This window comes from Notothenia rossii, assembly GCF_949606895.1.
Source record: "Notothenia rossii genome assembly, contig: scaffold_79, whole genome shotgun sequence".
Classification (NCBI taxonomy): domain Eukaryota; kingdom Metazoa; phylum Chordata; class Actinopteri; order Perciformes; family Nototheniidae; genus Notothenia; species Notothenia rossii.
In genome coordinates this window covers 212,103-227,552 of record NW_027639699.1, presented here as the reverse complement: position 1 = coordinate 227,552, position 15,450 = coordinate 212,103, and the positions used below count along the sequence as shown (strand labels likewise).

At 40.6% G+C, this 15,450-nt stretch overlaps 2 protein-coding genes across 2 annotated transcripts; both read left to right on the top strand.

The window, feature by feature from the left end:
- Positions 1-1,683: 1,683 nt before the first annotated feature.
- LOC307027516 (uncharacterized protein) lies at positions 1,684-3,895 on the top strand (the record flags this gene model as incomplete). Its single annotated transcript, XM_079695785.1, has 4 exons — positions 1,684-1,939; positions 2,216-2,493; positions 2,616-2,950; positions 3,086-3,895. Exons 1-4 carry the CDS (start codon positions 1,755-1,757, stop codon positions 3,893-3,895), a joined length of 1,608 nt encoding a protein of 535 aa, XP_079551911.1. The 5' UTR covers positions 1,684-1,754.
- Positions 3,896-12,135: 8,240 nt separating this feature from the next.
- On the top strand, positions 12,136-14,428 carry LOC307027517 (uncharacterized protein). Its single transcript, XM_079695786.1, has 3 exons — positions 12,136-13,110; positions 13,385-13,662; positions 13,785-14,428. Exons 1-3 carry the CDS (start codon positions 12,926-12,928, stop codon positions 14,180-14,182), a joined length of 861 nt encoding a protein of 286 aa, XP_079551912.1. The 5' UTR covers positions 12,136-12,925; the 3' UTR covers positions 14,183-14,428.
- Positions 14,429-15,450: the final 1,022 nt, after the last annotated feature.

Here is a 15,450-nt window from a genome sequence, read left to right as displayed (position 1 = left end):
CTTTGAAATCTCATGTATGAGCTATCATCCCTCTCTGTTTAGATGAGAATAAAACAAAGATTATCCAGTATCAAAGACACATCTCACTCCAGGGTGATAGCAGGAAACCCCACCTAGTCACTCAGGGACAATCAGGACATTCTGCTTTAGAGTTTCAAAATAAAATACCTTTGAAGTCTCATATGTGACCCGCTCTATCGAAATCAGTCGGAAGTCGCAACGGCTCATTTCAAAATAAACGTGGATTTGAGTAAAAAACTAGTTTTTCGGGGTTTTGGTGTTTTGTTTGATTTCAAATAAACAACGTCTTGGCTTTCAGAATCTGAAACTTTTATTTCCAAAATCAAACGATAAATACATGTTTGAAGCTTGTAATGGGAAGATGACAGCTCTCACGCTGCTCTTCCGCAGCGCTGCCCCCCCTCCCTCCGGCTGACATTATGAATGAAAAGCGTATAGTAAACATGAATAACACGGCAGAGTCCGTGATAGTTTATTTTCATCTGATTTCAAATAAACAAAGTCTTGGCTTTCAGAATATTAAACTTGTTTTGCCAAATTCAGATGATAAATACAACTTTGAAGCTTGTAAAGGCATCATTACGAGCGGAGAACGGAGTAACGTAACGTCACAGCTGGCATAACAACAGCCGGTGTTTCTTGTGAGGGTTTTCCCCGGGAAACCAACACAATACACACAAACGCAAAATACACAAACACACACACACACACACTATATAAACCAACATTATTCCTCGCGACCTTCACCCAGTAAAACGAAAATATTTTTCCTCCGTACTTTGACAATTTATTAGCCGCTAATCAGATCGATGGATTCCAGAGAAGATCAAATCGCAAGACTGTTGAACTCCAACATTGTGAGAGGGACAGCCTCTGATGAGCAATGGGTTCAGCTGATCACTGATTACTTTTTGATGGCACCGGTTGAAGTTTCCCCGTTATCCGGCTCCGATTTAGAGTCAGACAGCCCTGACACTGACAGCAGCCCTCAGACCACGGATGCTGAAGAGGATGAGGACACCACAGAGGAACAACCACTGCTGAACGACCCGGTGGCTGAGACACTTCAGTCCGTACGGCATTATGTGAGAGAGGACAGCGCTCAAGAGATTGAGAGGGCCCGTGACTACAGGTGTAGCTGTACATTTAATGATGGAGTTCCCTGTTACACCCGTTACACCCCTGAGGAGATGGTCAAGAGATGAGACCAAATGAATGAAATGACTAATGGTAAGTAACGTTATAACGTTATATTATTTAAATACCTTTGACTGTGGTAACGATGTGTGTGTGAGTATGGGTTAGTGTTAAAAACATAACAATTAAAATAATGCTCACATAACCACCTACAACTTAAAGTTGGCTAATACTCATTGAAAAATTATTGTGGTGAACATTTTCATAAATGTTTCAACCCTACATTTTATCCACATGGGGAGACATATTTTTTTGGCTACCCCTTAAATCACATGTGGCCCCAGCCTAATTATCTAAAGATTTGCAGAGATAGGCAGCTACAAATGTATTATCTCATGTGAGAGCAGTTTACTCTGGAGTCACTGCCAGACTAGCCTGTACTTATTATTACCCTTTATAATAGATAGAATATGTGTGTATGGGAGTGTGTTTAACATAATACTATAGGCAATGTGTAGGGGGTGGGCCTGTGTGTTCTGTTACACGTTAAAGATTTAAGTTGTGTGTGATGAGTGATTGACACAACACATTATGCAATGTTATATGATTTTCCAGGTGAAAAGCATTTGGTGCTACTTGGAAAGATAAGCTCCAACATAAACCTCTCCAAAGAGACCGCTTGTGCAAAGAGAGGACACCAAAAGGAGCGGAAACAGCAGAGAACGTCCTATTTCTTAGATGGGCACAAAATCTGCCGGGAGACTTTCAAGTTTCTACATGGGTGAGTTTGATTTTGAAAAGGCTACTTCACTTTTGGTAGTGTTACTATTTTCAAATGAAGTGGTAATAAGCCATGCATGAGTTGAACTGAGTTTGACAATAACTGAATAGAAGCAGAATTTACAGCAATAGTAATACATAAATAAATAAATAAATATATATATATAAACATGCTTTTACATAATGAAAAAATACAACGACAATGTATATACTACAATGCATACATTAAAGAAAGCCATAAAAAACAATCAAAGACTGATGTTTTAAACCATTCCAGAATTTCTCAAGACAAGCTGACAGGTATCATCAAGTTCTTCAAGGAACATGGCTTGGCCTCAAGGATAAGACGTGGTGGTCGTGTGGTGACCAAAAGGGTGTTGTCCTTTGAAGACATCCAGCGAATTGTACGGTTCATTACCAACTTTGCAGATGTCTTTGCCATGCCACTTCCTGGACGGATTCCAGGGTTTAAGAGGACGGACATCAGTGTTCTACCAACAACTGAGACCAAGTCCTCTGTGTGGCGGAAATACAAGGTTCAGATGCAGGAGAAGGGTGGGTATTTTCTTATATTTTAATCTTGTTTTTTTGGGGGTTTTTTACACGAGGAAACCTCAATGGAAAACTAATGATGAGTAATCTAACAATGCTATATTTGTCTTTAATCACCTTTCCAGGTCACCGTGCTGCTGGCAACAGCACATTTAGGAAGCTGTGGAAGGAGCTGACTCCCAGTGTCATTATTGGGAGGCCGATGACAGACCTATGTTGGTTCTGTCAGAAAAACAACATTGCCATCTACCGCAGCTCCAACTTTCCCGACTGTGTCAAGTCAGCGAAGCTCAGGAAGCAGGAAGAACACCTCCGCACCGTGGGGGTGGAGCGTCAGGCTTACCAGGAGATGGTCGCCAGCTGTAAAGAAACAGCTAGAGAGCTGGGTGTCAAATTAGGACCCAACCAACCCTGTAGCAGAGACATCACCATCCACTACAGCTTTGACTATGCACAGCAGGTGAGGTGTGTGAATGCGATGAATGCTGTTATAATCCAGAATGTTTGGAATGTAACAATATGAATATTCACACATTTTTAGAATTAGAGTATAGATCACTCATTAGTTAATTCATCTGTTGGTCTGGTGTTACAGGTTCACTACCCCAGTGACCCTCTCCAGCCCGGGCCCATTTACTTTATGGTTGCCAGGAAGTGTGGACTGTTTGGTGTCTGCTGTGAAGGTGTTCCTCAGCAGGTAAACTACCTCATAGATGAGGCTCATTGCAGCAGCAAGGGTTCCAATGCTGTCATTGCCTACCTCCACCACTTCTTCTCTCAGTATGGGCTTGGGGAGAAACATGTTCACCTGCACTGTGACAACTGCTCTGGTCAGAACAAAAACAGATACCTCCTCTGGTACCTTGCTTGGCGGTGCATGGTGGGACTCCATGAAGATATCTCCCTCAACTTTCTTATTGCTGGCCACACCAAATTTGCACCTGACTGGTGCTTTGGCCTGTTTAAGCAGCAGTTCCGCCGCACACCAGTGTCCTGCCTGAAGGACATCAGCCAGGCTGTCAGGTCCAGTACCGTCACTGGAGTCAACATCCCCCAGCTGGTTGGCAATGAGTCAGGGGAGACCTTCGTCAAAACAGACGACTGGCACAACTTCCTTGCCCCCAGCTTCAGACCGCTTCCAGGTATCAAGAGGTACCATCACCTACGCTTCACCAGTGCCGAGCCTGGAGTGGTCTACGCCAAGGAGTTTGAACGTAAAGAAGAAGAATCCTTCAAGCTGCTACGCACAGGGTGCTTTACTGACCAGGAGGCACGTCCCACTGAACTGACTCCCCCTGGGCTTGATGAAAAACGGCAGTGGTATCTTTTTGAGAAGATCAGAGAGTTCTGCACTGAGGACACCAAAGACATCACCTGCCCCAAACCCTTAACACCTCATCCTTAATGAGTGAGAGTGCATAATACATCAACACTATGTCATTCTTCTATAACTGCTGTAAATATATATTTCAAATTGGTTTTAAGTACTGTTAGCTACTCTGTTGATTGTTTGCTATTTTTATATTGTGTAGTATATTTATCTGTTCTGTTGCTTGCTTCTTTCTCTAAATTAGCTTTTGTGCCAAATTATTCTAATGTTGTTAGAGGTTAACATGCAATCAGTTCATTTAAGTATTTATTCATAGTGTTTTTCATAAAAATTGTATATTGATGATTCTGCACGTGGGTGTGGGTGTGCACGTGAGTACGGGCGTGCACGTGAGTACGGGTGTGCATGTGGTCTGGGTGTGCACATGGCCATGTACATGGGAATAGATGTGTGCGCATAAGCATGTGCTCAAACATGACCAAAATACATACATAAATTGATGAACGTGCACGTGAGTTCGGGAGTGTACGGGAGTGCACGTTGGTACGGCGTGCATGTGTATGTGAGTGCCTTTGTTCCATGTATTGATGTATGAAAGTGACAACAAGAGAACAGTATATTGTGTGTGTGTGTGTGTGTGTGTGTGTGTGTGTGTGTGTGTGTGTGTGTGTGTGTGTGTGTGTGTGTGTGTGTGTGTGTGTGTGTGTGTGTGTGTGTGTGTTTTTGTGCAAACAGCTCTAGATGAATTCGTTTTATGGTATGGTTCATTTGAATAAATACCTAAGAAAGTACTGCAAACTTTGAAGGCCTTTTTCTCAAAATCATGGTTCGATGACATTCATTATGTAAAGTGACGTATTTTGCTTAATATTTGGAGGACAAAAACAATATTGATATCATTAGAAAGCTAAGAATCTCATCTTTCCAACAGTGTATCAAACTCAAAATGTGTTTCAGGGTCAATGTGACTGAAAATGATAGAGCAGGTCACATATATGAGCTATCATCCCTGTTTTTAGATGGGAATAAAACAAACACTGTCCAGTATCAAAGACAGATCTCAATCCAGGGTGATAGCAGGACACCCCACCTAGTCACTCAGGGAGAATCAGAACATTCTGATGTAGAGTTTCAAAATAAAAGACCTTTGTAATCTCTATTGTATGAGCTATCATCCCTGTATTTAGATGAAAATAAAACAAAAACTGTCAAGTATCAAAGAATCATCTCAATCCAGGGTGATAGCAGGACACCCCACCTAGTCACTCAGGGAGAATCAGGACATTCTGATTTAGAGTTTCAAAATAAAATACCTTTGAAGTCTCTATTGTATGAGCTATCATCCCTGTTTTTAGATGAGAATAAAACAAACACTGTCCAGTATCAAAGACCTATCTAACTCCAGGGTGATAGCAGGACACCCCATCTAGTCACTCCGAAGAAAAATCAGGACATTCTGATGTAGAGTTTCAAAATAAAAGTCCTTTGAAATCTCATATATGAGCTATCATCCCTCTCTGTTTAGATGAGAATAAAACAAAAACTCTACAGTATTAAAGACTCATCTCACTCCAGGGTGATAGCATGACACCCCACCTAGTCACTCAGGGAGAATCAGGAGATTCTGATGTAGAGTTTCAAAATAAAATACCTTTTAAATCTCTATTTTATGAGCTATCATCCCTGTTTTTAGATGAGAATAAAACAAACACTGTCCAGTATCAAAGACCTATCTTACTCCAGGGTGATAGCAGGACACCCCATCTAGTCACTCCGAAGAAAAATCAGGACATTCTGATGTAGAGTTTCAAAATAAAAGACCTTTGAAATCTCATATATGAGCTATCATCCCTTTCTGTTTAGATGAGAATAAAACAACAACTCTCCAGTATCAAAGACTCATCTCACTCCAGGGTGATAGCAGGAAACCCCACCTAGTCACTCAGGGACAATCAGGACATTCTGCTTTAGAGTTTCAAAATAAAATACCTTTGAAGTCTCATATATGAGCTATCATCCCTGTTTTTAGATGGGAATAAAACAAACACTGTCCAGTATCAAAGACAGATCTCAATCCAGGGTGATAGCAGGACACCCCACCTAGTCACTCAGGGAGAATCAGGACATTCTGATTTAGAGTTTCAAAATAAAATACCTTTGAAGTCTCATATATGAGCTATCATCCCTGTTTTTAGATGGGAATAAAACACACACTGTCCAGTATCAAAGACTCATCTAACTCCATGGTGACAGCAGGACACCCCATCTAGTCACTCAGAAAAAATCAGGACATTCTGATCTAGAGTTTCAAAATAAAAGACCTTTGAAATCTCATATATGAGCTATCATCCCTCTCTGTTTAGATGAGAATAAAACAAAGATTCTCCAGTATCAAAGACACATCTCACTCCAGGGTGATAGCATGACACCCCACTTAGTCACTCAGGGAGAATCAGGAGATTCTGATGTAGAATTTCAAAATAAAAGACCTTTTAAATCTCTATTGTATGAGCTATCATCCCTGTTTTTAGATGAGAATAAAACAAACACTGTCCAGTATCAAAGACCTATCTCACTCCAGGGTGATAGCAGGATACCCCATCTAGTCACTCCGAAGAAAAACAGGACATTCTGATGTAGAGTTTCAAAATAAAAGACCTTTGAAATCTCATATATGAGCTATCATCCCTCTGTATTTAGATAACAATAAAACAAACACTGTCCAGTATCAAATACTCATTTCCCTTCAGGGTGATAACAGGACACCCCACCTAGTCACTCAGGGAGAATCAGGACTTTCTGATGTAGATTTTCAAAATAAAAGACCTTTGAAATCCCTATTGTATGAGCTATCATCCCTTTTTTTAGATGAGAATAAAACAAAAACTGTCCAGTATCAAAGACACATCTCAGTCCAGGGTGATAGCAGGACACCGCACCTAGTCACTCAGGGACAATCAGGACATTCTGCTTTAGAGTTTCAAAATAAAATACCTTTGAAGTCTCATATATGAGCTATCATCCCTGTTTTTAGATGGGAATAAAACAAACACTGTCCTGTATCAAAGACTCATCTAACTCCATGGTGATAACAGGACACCCCATCTAGTCACTCAGAAAAAATCAGGACATTCTGATGTAGAGTTTCAAAATAAAAGAAAATTGAAATCTCATATATGAGCTATCCTCCCTCTCTGTTTAGATGAGAATAAAACAAAAACTCTCCAGTATCAAAGACTCATCTCAATCCAGGGTGATAGCAGGACACCCCATCTAGTCACTCAGGGAGAATCAGGACATTCTGATGTAGAGTTTCAAAATAAAATACCTTTGAAGTCTCATATATGAGCTATCATCCCTGTTTTTAGATGGGAATAAAACACACACTGTCCAGTATCAAATACTCATTTCCCTCCAGGGTGATAACAGGACACCCCACCTAGTCACTCAGGGAGAATCAGGACTTTCTGATGTAGAGTTTCAAAATAAAAGACCTTTGAAATCTCTATTGCATGAGCTATCATCCCTGTTTTTAGATGAGAATAAAACAAAAATTGTCCAGTATCAAAGACGCATCTCACTCCAGGGTGATAGCAGGACACCCCACCTAGTCACTCAGGGAGAATCAGGACATTCTGATTTAGAGTTTCAAAATAAAATACCTTTGAAGTCTCATATATGAGCTATCATCCCTGTTTTTAGATTGGAATAAAACAAACACTGTCCAGTATCAAAGACTCATCTAACTCCATGGTGATAGCAGGACACCCCTTCTAGTCACTCAGAAAAAATCAGGACATTCTGATGTAGAGTTTCAAAATAAAAGACCTTTGAAATCTCATATATGAGCTATCATCCCTCTGCATTTAGATAAGAATAAAACAAACACTGTCCAGTATCAAATACTCATTTCCCTTCAGGGTGATAACAGGACACCCCACCTAGTCACTCAGGGAGAATCAGGACTTTCTGATGTAGAGTTTCAAAATAAAAGACCTTTGAAGTCTCATATATGAGCTATCATCCCTGTTTTTAGATGAGAATAAAACAAAAACAGTCCAGTATCAAAGACTCATCTAACTCCAGGGTGTAGCAGGACACCCAACCTAGTCACTCAGGGAGAATCAGGACATTCTGATGTAGACATTCAAAATAAAAGACCTTTGAAATCTCTATTGTATGAGCTATCATCCCTGTTTTTAGATGAGAATAAAACAAACACTGTCCAGTATCAAAGACAGATCTCAATCCAGGGTGATAGCAGGACACCCCACCTAGTCACTCAGGGAGAATCAGAACATTCTGATGTAGAGTTTCAAAATAAAAGACCTTTGTAATTTCTATTGTATGAGCTATCATCCCTGTATTTAGATGAAAATAAAACAAAAACTGTCCAGTATCAAAGACTCATCTCAATCCAGGGTGATAGCAGGACATCCCACCTAGTCACTCAGGGAGAATGAGGACATTCTGATTTAGAGTTTTAAAATAAAATACCTTTGAAGTCTCATATATGAGCTATCATCCCTCTCTGTTTAGATGAGAATAAAACAAAGACTCTCCAGTATCAAAGACACATCTCACTCCAGGGTGATAGCATGACACCCCACCTAGTCACTCAGGGAGAATCAGGAGATTCTGATGTAGAGTTTCAAAATAAAAGACCTTTTAAATCTCTATTGTATGAGCTATCATCCCTGTTTTTAGATGAGAATAAAACAAACACTGTCCAGTATCAAAGACCTATCTTACTCCAGGGTGATAGCAGGACACCCCATCTAGTCACTCCAAAGAAAAATCAGGACATTCTGATGTAGAGTTTCAAAATAAAAGACCTTTGAAATCTCATATATGAGCTATCATCCCTCTCTGTTTAGATGAGAATAAAACAAAAACTCTCGAGTATCAAAGACTCATCTCACTCCAGGGTGATAGCAGGAAACCCCACCTAGTCACTCAGGGACAATCAGGACATTCTGCTTTAGAGTTTCAAAATAAAATACCTATGAAGTCTCATATATGAGCTATCATCCCTGTATTTAGATGGGAATAACACAAACACTGTCCAGTATCAAAGACAGATCTCAATCCAGGGTGATAGCAGGACACCCCACCTAGTCACTCAGGGAGAATCAGAACATTCTGATCGATAGTTTCAAAATAAAAGACCTTTGAAATCTCATGTATGAGCTATCATCCCTCTCTGTTTAGATGAGAATAAAACAAAGACTCTCCAGTATCAAAGACACATCTCACTCCAGGGTGATAGAATGACACACCACCTAGTCACTCAGGGAGAATCAGGAGATTCTGATGTAGAGTTTCAAAATAAAAGACCTTTTAAATCTCTATTGTATGAGCTATCATCCCTGTTTTTAGATGAGAATAAAACAAACACTGTCCAGTATCAAAGACCTATCTTACTCCAGGGTGATAGCAGGACACCCCATCTAGTCACTCCGAAGAAAAATCAGGACATTCTGATGTAGAGTTTCAAAATAAAAGACCTTTGAAATCTCATATATGAGCTATCATCCCTCTCTGTTTAGATGAGAATAAAACAAAAACTCTCCAGTATCAAAGACTCATCTCACTCCATGGTGACAGCAGGACACCCCATCTAGTCACTCAGAAAAAATCAGGACATTCTGATCTAGAGTTTCAAAATAAAAGACCTTTGTAATCTCTATTGTATGAGCTATCATCCCTGTTTTTAGATGAGAATAAAACAAACACTGTCCAGTATCAAATACTCATTTCCCTTCAGGGTGATACCAGGACACCCCACCTAGTCACTCAGGGAGAATCAGGACCTTATGATGTAGAGTTTCAAAATAAAAGACCTTTGAAGTCTCATATATGAGCTATCTTCCCTGTTTTTAGATGAGAATAAAACAAAAACAGTCCAGTATCAAAGACTCATCTAACTCCAGGGTGTAGCAGGACACCCCACCTAGTCACTCAGGGAGAATCAGGACATTCTGATGTAGAGTTTCAAAATAAAAGACCTTTTAAATCTCTATTGTATGAGCTATCATCCCTGTTTTTAGATGAAAATAAAACAAAAACTGTCCAGTATCAAAGACTCATCTCAATCCAGGGTGATAGCAGGACACCCCACCTAGTCACTCAGGGAGAATCAGGACATTCTGATTTATAGTTTCAAAATAAAATACCTTTGAAGTCTCATATATGACTTATCATCCCTGTTTTTAGATGGGAATAAAACACACACTGTCCAGTATCAAAGACTCATCTAACTCCATGGTGACAGCAGGACATCCCATCTAGTCACTCAGAAAAAATCAGGACATTCTGATCTAGAGTTTCAAAATAAAAGACCTTTGAAATCTCATGTATGAGCTATCATCCCTCTCTGTTTAGATGAGAATAAAACAAAGACTCTCCAGTATCAAAGACACATCTCACTCCAGGGTGATAGCATGACACCCCACCTAGTCACTCAGGGAGAATCAGGAGATTCTGATGTAGAGTTTCAAAATAAAAGACCTTTTAAATCTCTATTGTATGAGCTATCATCCCTGTTTTTAGATGAGAATAAAACAAACACTGTCCAGTATCAAAGACCTATCTTACTCCAGGGTGATAGCAGGACACCCCATCTAGTCACTCCGAAGAAAAATCAGGACATTCTGATGTAGAGTTTCAAAATAAAAGACCTTTGAAATCTCATATATGAGCTATCATCCCTCTCTGTTTAGATGAGAATAAAACAAAAACTCTCCAGTATCAAAGACTCATCTCACTCCAGGGTGATAGCATGAAACCCCACCTAGTCACTCAGGGACAATCAGGACATTCTGCTTTAGAGTTTCAAAATAAAATACCTTTGAAATCTCATATATGAGCTATCATCCCAGTTTTTAGATGGGAATAAAACAAACACTGTCCAGTATCAAAGACAGATCTCAATCCAGGGTGATAGCAGGACACCCCACCTAGTCACTCAGGGAGAATAAGAACATTCTGATGTAGAGTTTCAAAATAAAAGACCTTTGTAATCTCTATTGTATGAGCTATCATCCCTGTATTTAGATGAAAATAAAACAAAAACTGTCCAGTATCAAAGACTGATCTCAATCCAGGGTGATAGCAGGACACCCCACCTAGTCACTCAGGGAGAATCAAGACATTCTGATTTAGAGTTTCAAAATAAAATACCTTTGAAGTCTCATATATGAGCTATCATCCCTGTTTTTAGATGGGAATAAAACACACACTGTCCAGTATCAAAGACTCATCTAACTCCATGGTGACAGCAGGACACCCCATCTAGTCACTCAGAAAAAATCAGGACATTCTGATCTAGAGTTTCAAAATAAAAGACCTTTGAAATCTCATGTATGAGCTATCATCCCTCTCTGTTTAGATGAGAATAAAACAAAGATTATCCAGTATCAAAGACACATCTCACTCCAGGGTGATAGCAAGAAACCCCACCTAGTCACTCAGGGACAATCAGGACATTCTGCTTTAGAGTTTCAAAATAAAATACCTTTGAAGTCTCATATGTGACCCGCTCTATCGAAATCAGTCGGAAGTCGCAACGGCTCATTTCAAAATAAACGTGGATTTGAGTAAAAAACTAGTTTTTCGGGGTTTTGGTGTTTTGTTTGATTTCAAATAAACAACGTCTTGGCTTTCAGAATCTGAAACTTTTATTTCCAAAATCAAACGATAAATACATGTTTGAAGCTTGTAATGGGAAGATGACAGCTCTCACGCTGCTCTTCCGCAGCGCTGCCCCCCCTCCCTCCGGCTGACATTATGAATGAAAAGCGTATAGTAATCATGAATAACACGGCAGAGTCCGTGATAGTTTATTTTCATCTGATTTCAAATAAACAAAGTCTTGGCTTTCAGAATATTAAACTTGTTTTGCCAAATTCAGATGATAAATACAACTTTGAAGCTTGTAAAGGCATCATTACGAGCGGAGAACGGAGTAACGTAACGTCACAGCTGGCATAACAACAGCCGGTGTTTCTTGTGAGGGTTTTCCCCGGGAAACCAACACAATACACACAAACGCAAAATACACAAACACACACACACACACACTATATAAACCAACATTATTCCTCGCGACCTTCACCCAGTAAAACGAAAATATTTTTCCTCCGTACTTTGACAATTTATTAGCCGCTAATCAGATCGATGGATTCCAGAGAAGATCAAATCGCAAGACTGTTGAACTCCAACATTGTGAGAGGGACAGCCTCTGATGAGCAATGGGTTCAGCTGATCACTGATTACTTTTTGACGGCACCGGTTGAAGTGTCCCCGTTATCCGGCTCCGATTTAGAGTCAGACAGCCCTGACACTGACAGCAGCCCTCAGACCACGGATGCTGAAGAGGATGAGGACACCACAGAGGAACAACCACTGCTGAACGACCCGGTGGCTGAGACACTTCAGTCCGTACGGCATTATGTGAGAGAGGACAGCGCTCAAGAGATTGAGAGGGCCCGTGACTACAGGTGTAGCTGTACATTTAATGATGGAGTTCCATGTTACACCCGTTACACCCCTGAGGAGATGGTCAAGAGATGAGACCAAATGAATGAAATGACTAATGGTAAGTAACGTTATAACGTTATATTATTTAAATACCTTTGACTGTGGTAACGATGTGTGTGTGAGTATGGGTTAGTGTTAAAAACATAACAACAATTAAAATAATGCTCACATAACCACCTACAACTTAAAGTTGGCTAATACTCATTGAAAAATTATTGTGGTGAACATTTTCATAAATGTTTCAACCCTACATTTTATCCACATGGGGAGACATATTTTTTTGGCTACCCCTTAAATCACATGTGGCCCCAGCCTAATTATCTAAAGATTTGCAGAGATAGGCAGCTACAAATGTATTATCTCATGTGAGAGCAGTTTACTCTGGAGTCACTGCCAGACTAGCCTGTACTTATTATTACCCTTTATAATAGATAGAATATGTGTGTATGGGAGTGTGTTTAACATAATACTATAGGCAATGTGTGGGGGGTGGGCCTGTGTGTTCTGTTACACGTTAAAGATTTAAGTTGTGTGTGATGAGTGATTGACACAACACATTATGCAATGTTATATGATTTTCCAGGTGAAAAGCATTTGGTGCTACTTGGAAAGATAAGCTCCAACATAAACCTCTCCAAAGAGACCGCTTGTGCAAAGAGAGGACACCAAAAGGAGCGGAAACAGCAGAGAACGTCCTATTTCTTAGATGGGCACAAAATCTGCCGGGAGACTTTCAAGTTTCTACATGGGTGAGTTTGATTTTGAAAAGGCTACTTCACTTTTGGTAGTGTTACTATTTTCAAATGAAGTGGTAATAAGCCATGCATGAGTTGAACTGAGTTTGACAATAACTGAATAGAAGCAGAATTTACAGCAATAGTAATACATAAATAAATAAATATATATATATATATACATGCTTTTACATAATGAAAAAATACAACGACAATGTATATACTACAATGCATACATTAAAGAAAGCCATAAAAAACAATCAAAGACTGATGTTTTAAACCATTCCAGAATTTCTCAAGACAAGCTGACAGGTATCATCAAGTTCTTCAAGGAACATGGCTTGGCCTCAAGGATAAGACGTGGTGGTCGTGTGGTGACCAAAAGGGTGTTGTCCTTTGAAGACATCCAGCGAATTGTACGGTTCATTACCAACTTTGCAGATGTCTTTGCCATGCCACTTCCTGGACGGATTCCAGGGTTTAAGAGGACGGACATCAGTGTTCTACCAACAACTGAGACCAAGTCCTCTGTGTGGCGGAAATACAAGGTTCAGATGCAGGAGAAGGGTGGGTATTTTCTTATATTTTAATCTTGTTTTTTTGGGGGTTTTTTACACGAGGAAACCTCAATGGAAAACTAATGATGAGTAATCTAACAATGCTATATTTGTCTTTAATCACCTTTCCAGGTCACCGTGCTGCTGGCAACAGCACATTTAGGAAGCTGTGGAAGGAGCTGACTCCCAGTGTCATTATTGGGAGGCCGATGACAGACCTATGTTGGTTCTGTCAGAAAAACAACATTGCCATCTACCGCAGCTCCAACTTTCCCGACTGTGTCAAGTCAGCGAAGCTCAGGAAGCAGGAAGAACACCTCCGCACCGTGGGGGTGGAGCGTCAGGCTTACCAGGAGATGGTCGCCAGCTGTAAAGAAACAGCTAGAGAGCTGGGTGTCAAATTAGGACCCAACCAACCCTGTAGCAGAGACATCACCATCCACTACAGCTTTGACTATGCGCAGCAGGTGAGGTGTGTGAATGTGATGAATGCTGTGATAATCCAGAATGTTTGGAATGTAACAATATGAATATTCACACATTTTTAGAATTAGAGTATAGATCACTCATTAGTTAATTCATCTGTTGGTCTGGTGTTACAGGTTCACTACCCCAGTGACCCTCTCCAGCCCGGGCCCATTTACTTTATGGTTCCCAGGAAGTGTGGACTGTTTGGTGTCTGCTGTGAAGGTGTTCCTCAGCAGGTAAACTACCTCATAGATGAGGCTCATTGCAGCAGCAAGGGTTCCAATGCTGTCATTGCCTACCTCCACCACTTCTTCTCTTAGTATGGGCTTGGGGAGAAACATGTTCACCTGCACTGTGACAACTGCTCTGGTCAGAACAAAAACAGATACCTCCTCTGGTACCTTGCTTGGCGGTGCATGGTGGGACTCCATGAAGATATCTCCCTCAACTTTCTTATTGCTGGCCACACCAAATTTGCACCTGACTGGTGCTTTGGCCTGTTTAAGCAGCAGTTCCGCCGCACACCAGTGTCCTGCCTGAAGGACATCAGCCAGGCTGTCAGGTCCAGTACCGTCACTGGAGTCAACATCCCCCAGCTGGTTGGCAATGAGTCAGGGGAGACCTTCGTCAAAACAGACGACTGGCACAACTTCCTTGCCCCCAGCTTCAGACCGCTTCCAGGTATCAAGAGGTACCATCACCTACGCTTCACCAGTGCCGAGCCTGGAGTGGTCTACGCCAAGGAGTTTGAACGTAAAGAAGAAGAATCCTTCAAGCTGCTACGCACAGGGTGCTTTACTGACCAGGAGGCACGTCCCACTGAACTGACTCCCCCTGGGCTTGATGAAAAACGGCAGTGGTATCTTTTTGAGAAGATCAGAGAGTTCTGCACTGAGGACACCAAAGACATCACCTGCCCCAAACCCTTAACATCTCATCCTTAATGAGTGAGAGTGCATAATACATCAACACTATGTCATTCTTCTATAAATGCTGTAAATATATATTTCAAATTGGTTTTAAGTACTGTTAGCTACTCTGTTGATTGTTTGCTATTTTTATATTGTGTAGTATATTTATCTGTTCTGTTGCTTGCTTCTTTCTCTAAATTAGCTTTTGTGCCAAATTATTCTAATGTTGTTAGAGGTTAACATGCAATCAGTTCATTTAAGTATTTATTCATAGTGTTTTTCATAAAAATTGTATATTGATGATTCTGCACGTGGGTGTGGGTGTGCACGTGAGTACGGGTGTGCACGTGAGTACGGGTGTGCATGTGGTCTGGGTGTGCACATGGCCATGTACATGGGAATAGATGTGTGCGCATAAG

Bases quoted from the DNA above. Each gene is read 5' to 3' on its own strand.
- LOC307027517 (XM_079695786.1), top strand. From the start codon at position 12,926: ATGTTATATGATTTTCCAGGTGAAAAGCATTTGGTGCTACTTGGAAAG. The intron at 13,111-13,384 runs GTGAGTTTGATT...AAACCATTCCAG, and splicing joins ACTTTCAAGTTTCTACATGG to AATTTCTCAAGACAAGCTGA. The intron at 13,663-13,784 runs GTGGGTATTTTC...TCACCTTTCCAG, and splicing joins GGTTCAGATGCAGGAGAAGG to GTCACCGTGCTGCTGGCAAC.